The 19,563-nt window shown below is 37.7% G+C and overlaps 1 protein-coding gene across 3 annotated transcripts in view; it reads right to left on the reverse strand.

Annotated features, from left to right (window-relative positions):
• Positions 1-13,674: 13,674 nt before the first annotated feature.
• Positions 13,675-19,563, reverse strand: part of LOC149796032 (ras-related protein Rab-11B-like) — a 28,515-nt gene continuing 22,626 nt past the window's right edge. For all 3 annotated transcript variants that reach the window (XM_089965948.1, XM_089965947.1, XM_089965949.1), the window contains 2 exons: positions 15,676-15,756; positions 13,675-13,845 (listed from right to left, as the gene is read on the reverse strand). In XM_089965948.1, coding sequence (XP_089822074.1) covers positions 13,736-13,845; positions 15,676-15,756 — 191 coding nt within the window. In that variant the 3' untranslated portion in view covers positions 13,675-13,735. The remainder of the gene's footprint in view (positions 13,846-15,675; positions 15,757-19,563) is intronic.

A 19,563-nucleotide genomic window follows, 5' to 3' on the forward strand; every position in this document is an offset into this window, starting at 1 on the left:
GGTGTCATAACCCGTGGTTGTCAACGATAAATTTCAAACTCACCGACCAGAGGGGGAATTTGTTGGACCTGCGTGACGAGACTGTTAGTATAAACTTACTGGTGAAGTCCTAAGTCAAGGGATCCATAATATTTATAATAGTTTTTTTTTCTGCACTGATCCATTTTCGTCATTTTATCGTGCAAATACCCTATCAAAACCAGCATAAGTTATCGTTGAAAGTGCTAGCACGCATTTAAAAAAAAACGGTTGTGTATAATGTATCAACCCGAGTACATTCATGCACGAGTTCATATTCATGATAAGCAAATTCTTTACGAGGCAATAAAAACCGCATTTCAAATACAGACATTCCCAGAACAGTATTTCCCCGTTAAAATAGTTATTGACGTGTATGGTGACGAAGACTTCTTGTTAACTCCGTCACAATTAACAGAGCTACAGCAAAATCATATGATCATAGTTTGGTGTCAACGAGAACAGATTATGAACTATTCTCATTCCTGTATTGATGTTGAAACGCTTAAGCAAATCCTGAAAATCTGAAAGCGCCCTTCACTTGAGAAACTCTTTGAGTTTCCAAGGGCAAAAAAAATAATACACTTTTTTTTTTACCCGTGGAAATGTGCTTTACACTCCAAGCGGGGGGGGGGGGGGCGCTAGCGTTCTCAGGTTCTACTTTCACTTTGTGCTGTGAGTCACACGCTATGCGGTTTATACTTCCTTGTCGGCCTCGTAGTCAGAAACACTAGTATTTTTGTCAGAAATGCAAGGCATTTCCGTGTCTAGATTCTTTATATAACCTTTTAACCGTCTCACCCTGGTGCTAATTAATTTTCGAGTCTCATACTCTTGTGACAATCCAAGACGAATCTTCTCAACTGCACGGCACAGTGGAATAAATTCAGATACCTGATTTTCAGTTATCCCGGCAAGTGATCTGTAAACACGATCTTGCAAACCCTTAATGAACCTATAACGAGCAGGGAGATTGTTCTTCCCCAAGCGTGATAGCTCATTCAAGGATTCAAAATCTGACATAATTGTTTCAGTGTCTAGTAAAATATTAAAACCTCGCTGTTGTAATTCTTTAATTTCAACAAGTATGGTATTTATATTTTCGTGATTCATATTATTATATATTTTTATATTTTTAATAGAAACACTTTGCATGAGAAACGCTAGCTTTCCAAAACAAAACGAGACAGTCGGAAACATTTATCCCCTGCAAGGGCCTAGATCGTCAAATAACGTTCTAGAACCCCACGAGGACTGCTTCCGACATGACAATACAACATGTAACACGAAACACTTTATCCCCTGCAAGAGCCTCTAGATCGTCAAATAACGTTCTATAGGCTCAAGAGGACGTGTTTAGTGAATTGACAAGGACAAACATATAACACGTAACTTATCCTAAGGACGGACCCCTCTGACTGCCAAGTGACTCAGAGGCACATTTATTTACAAGACGAGACAGCCCTGGCTTCTAGGATCGAGTTCTCTAGCAGGCCCGGCAAACATTTATTTGACAACACAAACAACCTTTACCTCTGATTCGAGTATCACAGCAAGCAAAGGTACAATGAACATGTAATCTTATCCTAAGAGACGGTACAGAACAGACAACCTTTACCTCTGATTCGAGTATCACAGCAAGCAAAGGTACAATGAACATGTAATCTTATCCTAAGAGACGGTACAGAACAGACAACCTTTAACCTCTGATTCGAGTATGACAGCAAGTAAAGGCACAATGAACATGTAATCTTATCCTAACTTATCCTAAGACCTTATCCTATGACGACACAAACATACACAGGTGGGTCATTTTCTACGGTCAGCAGCAGAGCAAAACCATCCATTGAATCGACCATTGGATGGTGCACAAAAGACACCCGCCATTGGCGGATTAAATTTATGGTTTTGCTTGCGCGTGCTGACTTTCGATCGACCCAAAGGTCTTAGGGAGCGATTTCGTATATAACCCAACTGTTACTTGCGAGTTGGAAATTCGCTCTAGCAGTGGGCGGGACTTGTTTAAAATATTTTAATTGTATGTTTTCTTAAGCGCGGTCATATAACAAGCACAGAAGAGCAAAACAGTCGGATATATTCAGTAAAACGAGGATATTGTTTGTAAAAAAATATATATTCTACGGTAAATAAATGATTACATGTTATGAACTCGATAAAATATTTTATCAAGGTGGCTTTCTTAGGGGGAGCAAATCCTCTGACCAGCAACGACAACTCTGCAAAGCGTTACACACTCTCGGAGGAGTTATCGTCGTTTGTGTCAACGATAAGAGTTATATAACAGAATGAAATCTTCTGTTTGAGCTTCTTTGAAAATGCTGTTTTGTAGATCCCATCTGCGACATGCTGTACAGAAGGTGGACAAATACCGAAATACCTACCGGCTGCGCTCATTGATTGAAATATTATTTCTTCACGAGTCTCAACATTCACAGATTTCACTGCTCTTCTTATAGCTGTTTTACATTTAACTCTTCCTCGTATGGTATTCTTGCTCTGAGTGATCGCTTGAAGGTTTTCAATACTGTTATCAAGTCTGTTCCCGTTAATATGATCAATGACAAGGCCTTTAGGGATCTCTCCGTTAAAAACCTCATAGACGAAACGATGACATAAATACCTCCCTTTCCTAACAGTAAATCTTAAATAACCAGCATTATCAACTGTACCAACTTGTTTCCTCAGCCTGTAGTTTCTCACTATGCCATCTCGGTTTGCCTCATAATTTGGAATAGTTGGATGTCGGACGAATTCTTGATTCATTATACTATAAGCAAATCATTGTCTAATTCATAATTTGTCTGAAAACTTATTTATGTAATCACGCTCGCATTTGAGAGCGTTATCACAGTCTGGATTTTTTTTATCATAATACCGTTTTAGTTCTCGATAGCGTTTTCCACCACACGCTGAACATAATTGCGTTTTTCCTCGTACTCCAATGCCGCATCTGATACACGGTATCGGTCCTAGACTCCCACCGCGGACCTGTTGAGCATGTTGTCCACAGTATTCGCCTCTGCAGGGTTTGCTACACGGCGCTGATGAATTTAGTTTGATCCACTTGCATTGGTTCATCATATAATATATTTGTCTATTTAAATATTTGTCTTAATTATAATAATGGGTTTTGAAAGACTATCCAGAATAAAACCCATATCAGGTTCTAGATTCGATCTTGACCGGTTAACCGCTGATCCACGACGAAGAGAGTTAGCAGAGGTAATTGGTGTTATCAAGAATGCCAAAGAAGAGTTTCGTCGTGATGGTGCCGCACACACGTGGTCTTCGTATAAAATTATCCTCGGAAACGCGAGCATTTCTCGTGACCGTATCATTGATGCTACCATGAACGATACAATCGCGCGTAACATAATTGGGTATCTCGACGATAGAAGATATTTCGTACAGATAAAATTTATTGTTGGAGTCGGCGAGGGAACGTGGATTATCAGAGACAAACTAGACCCTGTTCTTGATGCCAGAGGCGTTCGTGGAAAAACCGTTCTGTTAAGTAAAGACTCAAAACCGGGAGTACTTGTTGGGATTGATATACCATATTATGCCAGAGCGTATCCTGTGACCGCAGTTGTTTATGGAATTTATCCGATGAAGAAACCACGCGTTGATAAACTCAAACCGATGAAGGTGTCGGTGTTGAATTGTGTAGCTGAGCGAGTAATGGAACATTTTAAAAATGCAATGCGAGGAAACGGCCTAACACCGCTAAGACAAACTAAAATAACAGCGTGGGCGACACGAGTAGCGGATAAAGGAGCGTCAATAAATGATGTTGCTGAGCTAGAGCGATTACTAAAATTTCCTATAACGGTTTCATCGTTAACCGGTGAGGTATTGTATGAGTGTAAATACAATTCCCGTGGAACACCAATAACTATTATCGATCATAACAGTCACGCCTGGACTGACTCGGTTAGGATATTTCCGCAAGACCGTGTTGTGAAGTATTATCCGGAATTGCAAAGCAATTCTGGGAGCATGTTTGATTTTATTTATCAGATAAGTAAAACCGATCCAGTGTCTGTGTGGTTATTCAGAAGTAGCGAAGATGGAGAATATGATCAGTTTGTGAGACCCAACGGGGAAATATACAGAACAATGGCGTTACAGCAGGAAATGAAAAAACTCGCAGAAAAATATCATGCTGGCAACACTGATACGTTACTGACACACTGTTTTACTGTCCCGGGTGTTGTCGCGCATGTAGCCCGGGAACGAAATTCATGGAGACCAACTCCGAAAAGTTTTCTTGCTGATATCCAGCAGAGCTGTGTCGAATACGGACACGGCGGTTTGTGGAATACTCAGTATGATCACCGCGGTATGATATCCGTGGACATGACGGCGTGTTATCCAGGAAGTTTCCTTGGGCGTGGAGAATGCAGCGAATATTTTAAACGGTTTGGCCACGCTGGCAATACCATGACAAGAGTAGCTGTCAACGGTGTTTTACCCGATTTTGACTTGACCGGATTTGCTTGTGTGTCGTCGTTTAAATTCGTTAAGGATTTACATCCTGTGTGTTATGTTTGGTTTGGCAGACATTTCGTTGAGAAGCGATGGGCACCGATAGTGTTATTGCGATACATGCTTGACAGTCGAATACTGTTGTCGCTGACGGTCAGCGAAGCGATTATATGTTATTGTCGTCAAACCGAAGTTTGGTTGCCAACTCCAACGCCGGTTACGTTAGAAGAAGTCATCGAAGATTGGTCACGAGAATATCCAGAAACTTCTATCGACGCTATCATCAAGAAAGCTCCTGAAGTACTTAAAAGCAAACTCAGAAATGATGAAAGCACAGCAAAAGATCTAGGACGAAGAATAATAGGGAAATTCACTCAAGGTGGAGCGTATGATCATAAACAACATCACAGTCGATTAATCATGGACAAGACTGAATTGGATCTTATTGTCGCTGATGCAGCCACGAACAACATGTTCTGTAACCGCAAAGATGTGTTTCTGTCAAACGGGGAAAAACTAGGGACTGTTTTTAGTTATATTGACGGAGAATCATCTCAGTACATACATTTGAGATCTTCGATGCTGGCTTATGTATCCATAAATTTGTTGTCGATGATCAATAGATTCCCTGTTGCCGCAGTGAGAGTTGCAACGGATTCATTTTATATTGATAAAAAACACTCAGCGCTGTTGGATAATGTTATATCGGATGATCCATCGTGGGGCTCGTGGAGAATAAAGAATGAAATGTTACACGGATATTGTAAATCGGCTGATGTTGAAATCGAGGATGAGTATCGCAGCGCAGAAATATCTTCGATGGTTTCGTCGGGGGCAACTTCGTTGTTGCCGCCGGTGCACGATCCTGTTACAAGACACAAAACAGTTTATCTGAACGGTCCTGGTGGTTCTGGTAAAACAACTCGAGCGATTGAATTATTTAGAAACTCTGACATGATTGTGCTAACACCCACACACAGACTTGCCAGGGAGATGAGACAACGGGATGTTAACGCGTGCACGTATCACAGTTTTTTCAAATACAGCGGCGGCACGTGGACACCTGAACGAATGGGAACGAAATATATTCCCGAGAAAATCATCTGGGATGAGATAGACACTGTGCCGTTGGATACATTAAAACAGTTTCTGGATTGGCTGCTAAAGAAAAATACCGCAGTGGTGATGTGCGGCGATCATGGTCAACCACCCCCATTTACAGGTGAATCTCCACACGAGTGGCTGAAAACTTTTGTAGATTATTATGAGGAAATAACTAACGATGTTAGAGCACTCGATGAAACGCTGAAAGAGTTTAAGGCACTGATCAGGCTACAAACCAATAAAGTCCAGTGTGAGATAATGCGTGAAATAATTCCAGAGACTTCGCTGAGCGACTTTTGGGAAACGTGGAAACCAGGTGATTTAATTGTGGCAAGTAGAAAGATAGTCAGGGACACACTTCAGCAGCGGTTATTTCAGTTACATCAGAAGAAATTTCCCATGTTGCCAGTGCCGTTGTGTTATAGACCAGCTGATACGCGATTGCAGAATATTGATGTTGATATTCCAGGGCGCCTGACTGCGTCGGGTCCGGAGAAACAGAATTTAGTATTAAATGATATTGTCACAGTTGATGTTGATGCTGTTGAACAGGCACTGAAAATGAGCAAATCCCCGTGGACGCTAGGATACGCTATGACCATCCACAGTTCGCAGGGACTAACTATTTCAGATACAACAGTTTGGATTGTTGATGATCGCATCGAGTGGTCAAATTTAGTTTATTTAGCCGTGTCAAGAGTAAGAAGGATAGGTCAGTTACGAAGAATTGTATTAGATGATGTTGTCAACGACAGCTCAATCGCTGATGACACAATAAGAAAGAAATTAGCCGGTTACAAACAGAGCGACAAAAAAAATGGTAGAGAGTTTGATCCCAAACAAAGTTTGGATGTTGAATTTGTAATACAATTACAACAACAGCAGAATAATCACTGTGCGAGTTGTAATTGTTTATTGCTGTGGCAGTATTCGAAAAACGACCCAAGGCAATTCACCGTAGATAGAATAGATAGCAGTCGCGGTCATACACGTGAAAATGTGATGTTGACCTGTCTTGAGTGTAACCGACGCAGAGGTGTTGCTGCAATTATTTAAATGATTGAATCACTTCAGTGCGGATCACTTTAGTGATCGGGGTGGTAATTGTGTATCCTCGGGAATCACCTGAAGTTGCTCGCGTTTAAATCCGCGTTGAGGAGCAGTCGAATCTAATCTGTAGATTGCGTTTCTCCCAGTTGATCTGGTTATGCTGGATATCTTATGTGTAGTAACACTCCATGTGGGATCGGTTGCTCTTTTTTTTCCTCCTTCTAGTTCGCCTGGTTCGTATAAATACCTAACGGTGACATTACCCAGCAGTGGGGACGCTAGCGTCCCTGGCTGCGTTGAAACATTTTGTTGCTGTTGTCCGCGTTCACTGACGCGGGGTATATATTTTTTTGTGATTGCATTTACAGGTCTCATGTTTGTTGTTCTGGTAATTTCATTATTCAGTGCGGCTATCACGTTTGGCAGTCTTGCAACCCATTCACGAGATCTCGTATCGTAAATGAATTCCCTCGCGTACTGGTATCCGAATAATCTCTCAGCGAGTGTTCTATTAAATCGCTCAACAATTGCCTGATCCCGATGAATTTCAGTATGTCCTCGTCGTATGGTAACGTTATGCTGCTTTGTCAGTGATGACACCGCGCCCTGAAATTCCTTGCCAGGATCAACTTGTAATAATCGTGGCCAGTTTAGAGGTCCTCGTTGATAAATTCGTTTAAACGCAGAGGCGACTTCGGACGCTGTTTTAGTCGCTAACGGTTCTGCTTCTTTGTATCTACTGGCAACATCAACTACTGTTAGCGCGTATTTGTATATTTTTCTACGGACAGTATCATGAGGCAGGAATAGTATGTCAGCCTGATGAACTTCATTGGGCACACTAACATCAAAATGTGCAAAGTTGATTTGTCGAGGTGGTGGTAAGTAGATTTGCCATATTGCTTGTTTTGATAGCCAATTTTTGGCAACCTCGCGTGTTACTGATGCCGCGTTGGCGAGTTTATTAATTGCTGAGTTACCTCTCCAGTATCCGATTGGGGAATAATAAATCGCTTGCATTTTTATTTAATTATCCAGCGCCTAATACTAATTTAGATTTCATCGCTGATCTTACTAACCAATTAGCGAGTGACTCCTTAAATGATTTATTTTTTATGGCGCTTAGTGCATGAATTAATTTCACATCCGCGATATGCCTGTCTTGTAGATCTTTACTTCGATAAGCAACATCATGTATGTGACACGCTGCGTCGATAGCGTTTATCGGATACTCTCCCGGTTTTGGTTTAGATTGTTCATCAAGTCTGATATCTAGTCGGGTCCCTGGACCGCAGTAATTGTATCCTGGGAGATGTTTTTCTCCGGGATACTTTGCCCAGGGAGTTCCGGGGAGCTTTCCAAGTTTGGCTGCAATGTCACCTCCGCTAAATTCTCGCTTTTTTTTTGAAATCTAAATTTTTTTGTGCCACATCGCGTACACTTACCAGAAAGTGCTTGTCTGTTATTTTTTGTTGTAATGGTTGTTAGATCATTCGTAGGGGTTCGTGCCTTACACTTCACACAATATAGATCCATAATTATTATTCTTTATATACAAATGGAAATTACAGATTTTTCTGCGACAAAAAAGAAAGAGCCAGTTAAGCATAATTCAGTGCTACCAAACTCTATCCGCGCGATTATAATTGGGCCATCCGGTTCAGGTAAAACACAGCTGTTGCTGAACTTGATAATGAAGTGGATGAAATGGGATAAACTGTATTTGATAGCTCCATCTGTAGATGATCAACGATGCTATAACGTTATAAAAGATTTTAATGAGAGTGCAAGCGCGCTGAGTAAAGACGGTGAGGATGTTGTTGAATTTATCACTGATATCGAAGAAGCCCCCAGCGTCGAGGATCTTGATGAATCAATTAACAACCTAGTAGTGTATGATGATGTTATGTTGGACAAGCAAAAAAATCCCGCAAGAATATTTTCCCGGGGACGTCACAAAAACACTGATGTGATTTATGTTACTCAGCGTTATACACAAATTCCTAAAGTAATCAGGGATAATTGTAATCTTCTTGCGATATTCAATGGAGTTGATACACATACACTGAGAAATATTCATCAAACCTGGTGTGGTGGCGATATGGATTTAAATAAATTTAAAAATTTCTTCAGTCATGCTCAAAGAAAACCTCACGGATTTGTGACAATAAATTTACACGATCCCAGAACAAGATACCGTATTGGACTTGATACACTATTTGCAACATAAAAATGTTTTTCCTTGGAAACTCATTTCCCAGAGCAGCAGAGGGGATGGACCCGACCCATGGATTTTTCAATAACGACCCCGCCACGGAAACTGTTTCAGATTTATTGAAGTAACCCAAGTTGTCAGTGCAAACTCAACGAGTTTGTCCCTGGAAACTCTTCGAGTTTTCGGGGGACATTTTTTTTTGTCCTGTATTCTGAATAGAAGGGTTTATTTCGTCGAAATAAGCCCTCTATCGAGGAATAGTTTCCTGGAGGGGTTTATTGTGCAAAAAGTTTCGGTCTGTACAGCCCCTCTGCTGCTACAGTGTTGATGCGCTGGTCCTTTATATTTAGGTTTTAAGCGTACATTGCAGCAGTGATGTGCCGGACCTCTATAACGAGGTGTCAGTTGTAAATTGCAGTCACGATGTTCCAGTTCTCCACATTTGTGTTAGGTGCACTTTACAGTAATGATTCGCCGGTCCTTTATATTTTGGTGTGAGGCGTACAGTAATGATTCGCCGGTCCTCTATATTATCGGTGTGAGGCGTACAGTAATGATTGGCCGGTCCTTTATATTTTGGTGTGAGGCGTACAGTAATGACTCGCCCGTTTTCTGTATTATCGGTGTGAGGCGTACAGTAATGATTCGCCGGTTCTTTATATTTTGGTGTGAGGCGTACAGTAATGACTTGCCCGTCTTCTGTATTATCGGTGTGAGGCGTACAGTAATGATTCGCCGGTCCTTGATATTTTGGTGTGAGGCGTAATGATTCGCCGGTCCTCTATATTATCGGTGTGATGTGTCAATTACTGTAATGGTGCTCTACTCCTCTGTGTCAAACGTGTTAGGTTTTCATGACCTCCAAGTTTATCCATCAATTCTTTTTCTCCAGAACTATTTATTTTTTCAATTGTGAATTTTTGGGTGTGGGAATATCGTTTATATTATCTTTTGTGAATTTATCCTTCTTGCGCTTTTAGATCTATGTTCATTATAAACAGTTGTTGATATAATTTGTAATTTCTCAAACAATTCTGCACTACCATCTTCTCTTAGATTAACATTTGCTTTACATTAATAATAATTGACTCTAGGTGTATACAAAATCCTGATGGAACATGCACAGCTATTGTAGTCTTACTTTATATAATATAATTGTGTTGCTTTATCTATTTAAATAATTATACTTTCAAAATCACAGTGGAACGTTTAATTTATTTTGATTTTTTAAAATTCATTTCTACAGACTGAATTTCAATTTATATATATTGTATGTTCAAAGTTTATTTTATTTATATATATATATATATATATATATATATATATATATATATATATATATATATATATATATATTGTATTGTCAACGTTATTACATACAATATACAATTTTATAAGAATTTAATTTAAATCTTAGACCCTAATAAAACTGTATTCAAAAGTTGTTTTTTATTTTTGTTATCATCTCTGTGGGGTGATAATACTTGAGACAAATCTTTTGTCCCACATTACTGGTATAACTTTCCCCATGAGCTCCAAAGAGCGTATCGATACGCATGTCTGTCTTTTTCACAGACTCTGATTAGTCAACGAAGGTGTTCGATTTTTTTTTCTTTCTTGTTGCAATCATCTATGTCATGAATATCTATTGATAAATTCCTCTTCAAAATCATTAATGTACTAAGTCTTTTTTGGATATTTATTAAAGTAATATGTGTATTTTTCTAAGTTGTGTTTTGTTGGTCTCCATGGACTCTTGGAGTGTTTATAAAAACAATCGATAGCATTAAAAAATATTTGATATCTATATTTTGTAGCACAAATCAGGAACGTTTTCTTTAGCTTTAAACTAAACTGATAAATCTATAACGGCAGGCCTGGTCCTATGGCAAGGCGAACGAGGCAACCGCCTTTGCCCCCGCTTTCAGGAAATCAACTCTGCAATGCAATTGTTTGCTTGGGGCCCCGCTCATCGCTTTTGCTGCCTTGGACCCCGAACATCTTAGGGCCGGGCCTGTATATAGGAACCGGTTTATAAAGTATCAAACTTATCGACATTTACAGTAATATATTTTGTTCTATTAAAACCCAATTTCAATTAGAACTTATTTTTTTTTACCAATTTTTTGCAAAAAGGTTCCATTTGGATTTTGTTATTATATTAATATATACAGCTCTATTTTAAACATTTAGAGTTGTTTATTAAATTAATCGTGCATTTCTAATACGACAGATAAGTCGAGTTGCATAGTTATAGCTCTTATTGTCTTACTTAAAACTGTTTTAAAAAAAAAGTCTTTTGCATCATTAAAGCACAGATCGTTGTTCCATTCTTCCTAAAAATCTATTTTTGTTTACATTATTTTCTTGCAGATTGTGATACTCTTTCGGTTACAAGCTTTCTGCTCCTTTTGCGAATATATGCCTTGTGTCCACCACTTGTAGGAAGCTGAATTAAAGAGAACAATTACCATTTCCAGATTTTGGAATTTCACCGTCTAATAGTGAGCCCAGTAATTTAAAACTCATCCTCTTTTTCATTAACTATTATTTAAATAATTGTTTTATTGCTTTTGTCAGTACATTTTTGTTCAGAATCTATTTTCAGAATGTTAGAGTTTGTATTAGGGTTTCATTCTAAAATTTATTTTCTGATGGGACTCATCTTCATTACATGTTCCTTTCATATTTTTTTTTCTCACCAAGAATATCATCACATTTTTACGCAGTGGAGTTTCCTAAAACTACCTTATTAACCTTAAAAGTCTCTTTTGAAAACTTTGTAAAATATGTGTTCAGCTTAAAACCTTGAGTTATTAACTCAAAATGCTAATTTCTTTGTCAATCTTTACTCGGGTTTTTAAACAAAAATTATCAGTTGTTAGGTAGCCAAACATATTATTCGATGATTTTTTTTCTTCTTCTGTTTTCGTGTTTCATTGTTTCAACTGGTATAATATCTATAGGTGAATGAAAAATATTATTATATCCAACCACTTTCATCTTGCAAACAGCTGTCCATTTTCAAGTCTCGCTTTCGTAAAAACAAAATGTCTACATTTTTGTTTTTAGTCTTCTATTAAATCTATGTGTTACCTATCCCTTTTTCTCTGAAATGTACTCAGCACCTTCCATTTTTTAGGAAGGTATTTTACATCTATGTTATAAAAGTCAATTCATTCATGAAATAGTAATGTATCTGGTTTTCTGTCTCCAACAAATGTATCGAAAATACATTTAAAACTGTTAAAATAAATGTATAACCATTATTTTCCTATCTTCTTTCATATCATCAATATCGACTTGCTACTGGTTTTCATAAACGTTTCCGAAATGGAAATTATTTCCTACATGTAGATGTTTTCATCTTATTTTGTAGTTTGATATTTGCATATGCGAATGGATTTTATATGTTATTCAACAGAAATCCTTAATAATTTTCGCTTTGTGCATTATTTCAAATTATTGTAACATAAATAAAACGAATGGTATGACTGAAATCTAGAATATATAATTCATTTGTTTGTATATTATTTAACCTAATTCGTGAAAAACGTACCTGTATCTATATAAAAAAATCTTAGATTTCTTCCTCAGATATCTTATTCTAAACTTTAATAAAATATCATCCTTCATTCCTTTTTGGTACGTTTTAGTTATTAAAATACATGGCAAAGACAAATTTAAAAAAATGACTTTCAATACTCTTGAATTGTTTGATATGGAATACCTTACAAGCCTAAACCATGGAAAATCGTACTAGCCTAAACCATGGAAAACCATACTAGCCTAAACCATGGAAAACCTTACTAGCCTAAACCACGGAAAAAAACCTTTCTAGCCTAAACCATGGAAAATCGTACTAGCCTAAACCATGGAAAACCATACTAGCCTAAACCATGGAAAACCTTACTAGCCTAAACCACGGAAAACCTTTCTAGCCTAAACCATGGAAATCCTTTCTAGCCTAAACCATGGAAATCCTTACTAGCCTAAACCACGGAAAACCTTTCTAGCCTAAACCATGGAAATCCTTCCTAGCCTAAACCATGGAAAAGGTTTAAAACCATTCAAATACTACGTATAAATATAAATACTGTTATTATTAAAACACTTAGAATTTCTTTAAAAACGTAACTAAGGTGTGTTCAATAACCTACAGATTCAAAAATAAGCTTAGACAATACACGTCAGCAAAAAACAAAACGAATCGCTCAAAAGAATACCACAAACATGATTTGTTGCAGCTGAAAATGACATTACATGTCAAAATGGTACTGTGATAATATACAGACCTATACAACGCGTTCATTACAGCATATGCTAACATGGTACTATGATAATATATAGACCTGCACAAACGGGTTCATTACAGCATATGCTAACATGGTACGGTGATAATATATAGACCTGCACAACGCGTGGTTACAGCATATGCTAACATGGTACTGTGATAATATATAGACCTGCACAATGCGTGGTTACAGCATATGCTAACATGGTACTGTGATAATATATAGGCCTGCACAACGCGTTCGTTACAGCATATGCTAACATGGTACTGTGATAATATATAGACCTGATCTACGCGTTCATTACAGCATATTCTAACATGGTACTGTGATATAATATAGACGTGATATAATATGTACTATTCGTATATTTACTTTTTTGTTTAAAAAATGCTTATCCTGTATATGAAAGAGCAGGTCCGGTGTACTCGACATATTTGATTTCTGCTGCTTGCTCTGGAATGACTGATCAGCAAATATACACAATTAAATGTAAAAAAAAGTTTATTAGAAGAAGAATATTTTAATCATTCCTTTTGATCGAAGTTTACACATTACACCAAGAACGCTCTGTTGTTGTTACTCTGGGAGACATGGTTCTTCTTTGGACGTTCTTACTTAGTGAATTGTCATCATCAGAGACTCTTTTGTTAATTTCTGAAATAGATTATATAGATGCAATTATTTCAAATTGAACACAACATCACAAAACATAAACTAAAGGTCTAGTTCTGCAGCAATATAGCTTCATATTCCACTATTTGTATGTTATTCCTACCCCATCCACTCCATTACTACAAGTGTCCCCAAACCCCAGCCTGTTATTCCTACCCATCCACTATATTACTACAAGTGTTCCCAATTCCCAGAAACGCGACACACGATGGCGGAATGAACATTTGAACATTGTGTACATCCAAAATACACCCCATGTGGTTAATTCGTAGAATTAAAGCTTCCCTTGGAGCTCCGGGTGGTCGAGTTCTATAAGGCGCTCGCATGTACAGATCACTGACATGTCATCACTATTCGCGTGGGTTCGAATCTCAGGCTAGGTCAGCGTGTGCATGTGAAACAGCTAGACAGTAGCTTCCCATGAGTCGATGGTTCTTCCCGGGATTTTCTGGGGTTTTCCTTCATCAGATCCACTAATCTATCGTGTGCTGAATAATGGCGTTAACTCCCCCACCCCACCAATAAAACCAAAAACAAAAGAAACAGATATCCTTTTGATGTGAACTTGATATTCAGAAGAGACTGGTTATGACAAGTATAACAATTATGTATGTTTAAGTTTAATGGAAAGCTCTTCAAACGTTACAAATTATGGACCAGACAAGCGGATGTTACCAGACAGACGGAGAATGCCATAACTTATTACGCCTGTCTTAAGACAGACATATAAAGAAAGATACTTTATGTTCTGAAAATATTCCAGATAATAACTGTTCAGAGGTTAGGTATAAACTGGAATTTCTCTTAGTATAAGCCTATATGTTAGAAATAAAATAGTGTCATTTCTTCTAAGTTGTGCAGTGTACACTTAAACAGTGTACTACTGTTAGAATTACAAGCAAAAATGACAGTTTCCTGTTTACTACCCGGTCGAAACAATTTAACATATAACTCCAAAACTATCCATTTGCGGTGACGATTTAATTTGTACGTTTACCCAGAAATTTAATTATGCATCCGTTAATACAAACAAAATGTGTGTGTGTGTGTGTGTCCTCCTGTATCAAAATTATTTGTGTCTATATCAAATGGTTTCTAAGTAATCATGCTGAGATGGTTTGAAACTAACATACTTACACGTGGACATAAGGGCAGATAGCAGCAAAATCACATGCATCCTCCCTTATTTTTATTGCCAGAGGTGGGAAGGGTTGGAGTGGGGGAACGCAAAGAACATAGAAGAATACCCACTCTTCGTTACATTATTGTGAGTTTAATCCGAAAAATTCTAAAGGTTCTATAACAAGTCCAAACGTATAGAATGTTCTGAATAAATTCCAGTAATTTATAATCTGCCGATGAACTAATAGACTTGAATAGATTTGTGTACCACCAGTCTTAATGTATCAACATGATATAATGCAGACTGTCTCGGAATGAATTTACAGTAAACCCGCAAATAGTGGTTTTGTCCAAAACGCTAATGAGCACTTTGGAATTCCAATAAATAATTTATATAAATGAAATAAATTTTCATTTACCTCAGCCGTATATAAAAACCTAGGACACAATAAAATGCCCAGGATGTGAGTCGCTACTTCGCTTCTAGAACAGTATGAGATGGCAAATAAGGCTTGACTTGGAACTCAAATACCAGTAAACAACTTTTTTTAAAAATAAAAAAGACAGGTAGGTCATAACTACTTATACCCTCAATCGCGGACAAAGGTTAAGCGCACAAAATAAATAAAATATATGCAAGAATTATATGTTGCTTTAAGTAATTATTTGGAAGCAGGAAGGATGACTTACCTGTCAGCATATTTTGGAAGGCAGTTTCCACGTTTGTTGCATCTAATGCGGAAGTTTCTATAAAGTATAGGCTATTTTTCTCTGAAATAAGAAAGATTATGTGCGATTCATATCAGGGAACTGTCGATAATTAAGTAGTACATTTAATACATGTTCATATGCTTAAACAATCTAAGGATTTTTTCATAAAAACCGAAATATTAGGAAATAAGAGAAAAATCTCTCTGTACGTAACTACTCTGAACTAGTTAGATCATACGACCGTGACCATTCACATTTCCCTCAACGTATGATTTCAGATGATTTTATAGCCCATATGTAACTGCCAATTATCTAGAAAGTGTTCAGGGTTTTGAAGTTCAGAAAGTATTTCTTATTCTCAAGATGAAGTCAATGCGCCTGGCCCAGTAAAGCGATGTCATAAAATTGGAAACAATTTATCTACCCAGATAAGCCTTCAGAGAATTAAGGAAAAATAGATTCAAATTTGGATTAAGAAAATAAAATACGTGTTTCTTGAAACATATAATACACTTTGACACAAAATATTTTGCAGACTTTGCATTGTCAAATATAATCATCATCACAAACACAGACATTATATAAAAGATGCATCAAGTTTCTGTATTTGAAACCTATTAGACTATGTTCAGACTTTGCAACTCTGAACAGTTCAAAGGGGAGTGGTGTTTGAACGTGATGCGAGTGGGAGTGGTGTTTGAACGTGATGCGAGTGGGAGTGGTGTTTGAACGTGATGCGAGTGGGAGTGGTGTTTGAACGTGATGCGAGTGTCATAAGTCCTCATGTTTGCACTCTTTAAATACTAGATGATACTGTTGTTGAAACTTCCACGAAGATCTTCTTGAATTATTCTCAGGATGGAAATTAATATTTCTATATTTGTATTGCTGTGAGAGTGTCAAACAATCAAACGGCTACTCTAGTTAAAAATGATAAATCTTGTGTTTCTGAAGGTAGATGATAGTTTCCCATTTCGGCCAAGAACTTATCAGGTAAATTGTTTCATTTTCAAAGTGTGGTAGCTTCTAAAGTGGGGTGATTATATAGTTTTTCAGTCTGATCCAACAGTTCGATAGTTTTCCAATTAGCATCAGGCATAGCTGTTTACTGTTGACACAGAGACTACAGGTTATGGTCATGTACGTTGTATGAAGAAAGCAAGCTCCCTCTCTCTCTCTCTCTCTCTCTCTCTCTCTTAGAACAAGAAGATTACTGGAAATCGTGGAGCGGCTGGAAGTCAAAGTTTGTTTTTAGCTGCGTGCCACGTTTTCTTCTGGTATGCATAAGCCACTGTGGGAACATATTTACCAGGTCAGCGAACGTTTGCTGATGGAAGATTGGCAGATTGTTATTTCATTAAAACTTCTCCTGGATAACAGACTACACTATAACTGTCTGATACCTCCTTGGCAGCATTACCAACAGTTGCAGAGAGTGTACTTGTCCTACTCAAAATGAAAATCATAACTTTAATTCATGGCCAAATATTGAGTGTTTCTCATGGAAAAGATGTCCTTAAGGTCCAGACCACTTTCAAACCTTAGGGCGATACGACTTGTCTCCTCCGCAGGAATAGGGCAAAATTGAAGGAAACCAAAGGAAAGGTGAATTTGAAGAAGTAAATACCGAAAACGTTCAAAATAGACGCTGAAAACAGTTGTTTTTATTAAGTCTTGTACCCAAATAAGATAAAAAGACACCAAAATAATAATATACAGTAAATCACTAAACTTTACTAAATATTACTATTTGTCTTAGGTCTAAAAAATGTGTTATATCACTTTATATTTTTAAAAGAATTTGACCTAAAAATAGATTACTGTCAAAACACAGGTTCCAGATAATGAGGTAGAAGCGGTTGCCACATTTACAGGATGAACGATGCAATGAACTCGTTTATCTTTACTATCTATCAAGCTGAAAACCTCCACCAGGTAATAAGGGACCGGATGAACAATGCAATGAACTCGTTTATCTTTCCTGTCTATTAGGCTGAAAACCTCCACCAGGTAATAAGGGACCGGATGAACGATGCAATGAACTCGTTTATCTTTCCTATCTATTAGGCTGAAAACCTCCACCAGGTAATAAGGGACCGGATGAACGATGCAATGAACTCGTCTATCTTTCCTATATATCTGGCTGAAAACATCCACCAAGTAATAAGGGACCGATCATTTAATTTCTTTCAAACCGGTGTTTTTCTTTTACTTAAGAGAATTTTGGATAGAATAAGCCTCAACAAATGAGAACAAAATTATATTTTCAATTTACTTGGGATCAGAAAACAAGGGTCACTCGAAGGGATTAACGTTCTATTCGTTGTATACAATGACCAGGAATTCAAATGAGACAAAGGGTCACTCGAAGGGACTGGCGTTCTATTCGTTGTATACAATGACCAGGAATTCAAATAAGACAATTTCTTCCTCATAACTGCTTAGTGTTGAAGCTATCTCTGAAATTCTTCAACGATAAAAGTTTTTCAGATAAGCTTCTGAAATGGAAATATTGGATGTCCGACTGGCACAATTTTGAATAAGATTCAAGAAAACGTCATAAAAACTGTATGAGAATAGGTTGATATGACGTTTCGTTTGGGAGGCGTAATGATAAGAAAAAGTTCAAGATGGATACGAGATTGGCACCATTTTCATTTAGTACCAACTATAAATTATCAGAAGTCTTTTATTGAGAGCACAGTGCCGATATGACATGCCCTTTATGGGTAATAATAACAAGATTTCAAGACAGTGTTTGTTGCATCCATGTTAGAAGTAGGATCAGCACCATTCTTGTTTACAACTAACTGGAAATGATAAGAAGTCTTTCAGTGAAATCCCCATGCTGATAGGACTTTTCTTTACCACCAAATAATTATAACAAGATTGTTATTATGGCTGCGATGGCCTTATTGGCTGTCTGAGCGGCACTGTTTTTATTTCAGACCAATCCATCGTGATAGCAATATTTTCAAGTTGGCCAGCGTGGTGGCCATATCAGACATGAGATCGGCACCATCTTTAAATTGGACCAACTAGATACCAAAAGAAGTCTTCGGGTCAAAATCCCATGTCAACATGACTTTCCTTCTAGGAAGAGTAGTGATTTCCCGAATAGACGATGTGGGGGACACATTGGACACGAGATTGGCATCGTTTTCATTGCGGACCAACCTGATACAATTTAAAAAAATCTGAAGAAAATCCATGTTGATATGATCATCTAATCAGGAGAAGTATCGATAACAATATTTTAAAGATGAAAACTGTGGCAGCCAAACGCGATTTCCAAGTGACCCAATTTTCATTTAGGGTCAACTGGATCAGATGATGAATGTGTGTATTAAATTTCATGGTAATTTTCCAAGTAGTTTAGGAGAAGTAGCAATAAGAAAATTGTGGTAACGGATGGAAGGACGTCCAGAGGATGGACAGCAGACCATCCCATAAGCTCTTCGTCTCTATGACCAATACCGCTAAAAATAAATGGTCCGTCTTAAATTTGCTGTGATTGGGAAACAGCTGCATAGAATTTCACTCACTTTAAGTTTCATTTGTGAATTTTCAGAACGAATCCTGTTAATCGAAATTTAACTGTACACCTAAACATCCATCACAATGACTTAAGTTACGCAAAAGGCATGAAAATGCCACCTTTAAAGTGAATTTTGAACAAAGAAAGACACGAGAATTAATATTGTGCCCAAAATGTCAAAGCATCCAATGGCCAATGTGTGAGTAAATACGTCATCTCTAAGAAAGGTGAAGTCAAGTTTCTTTTCTCTTCATATATTTGGACGAAATGATGGCCGATTGGATGCCCTAGTGTGAACCTTAATCCTTAAAGATTGTTGCTGATTTTGA

The sequence above is a fragment of the Sinohyriopsis cumingii genome, chromosome 7 (assembly GCF_028554795.1).
Source record: "Sinohyriopsis cumingii isolate HCF-2022 chromosome 7, ASM2855479v2, whole genome shotgun sequence".
In the NCBI taxonomy this organism is placed as follows: domain Eukaryota; kingdom Metazoa; phylum Mollusca; class Bivalvia; order Unionida; family Unionidae; genus Sinohyriopsis; species Sinohyriopsis cumingii.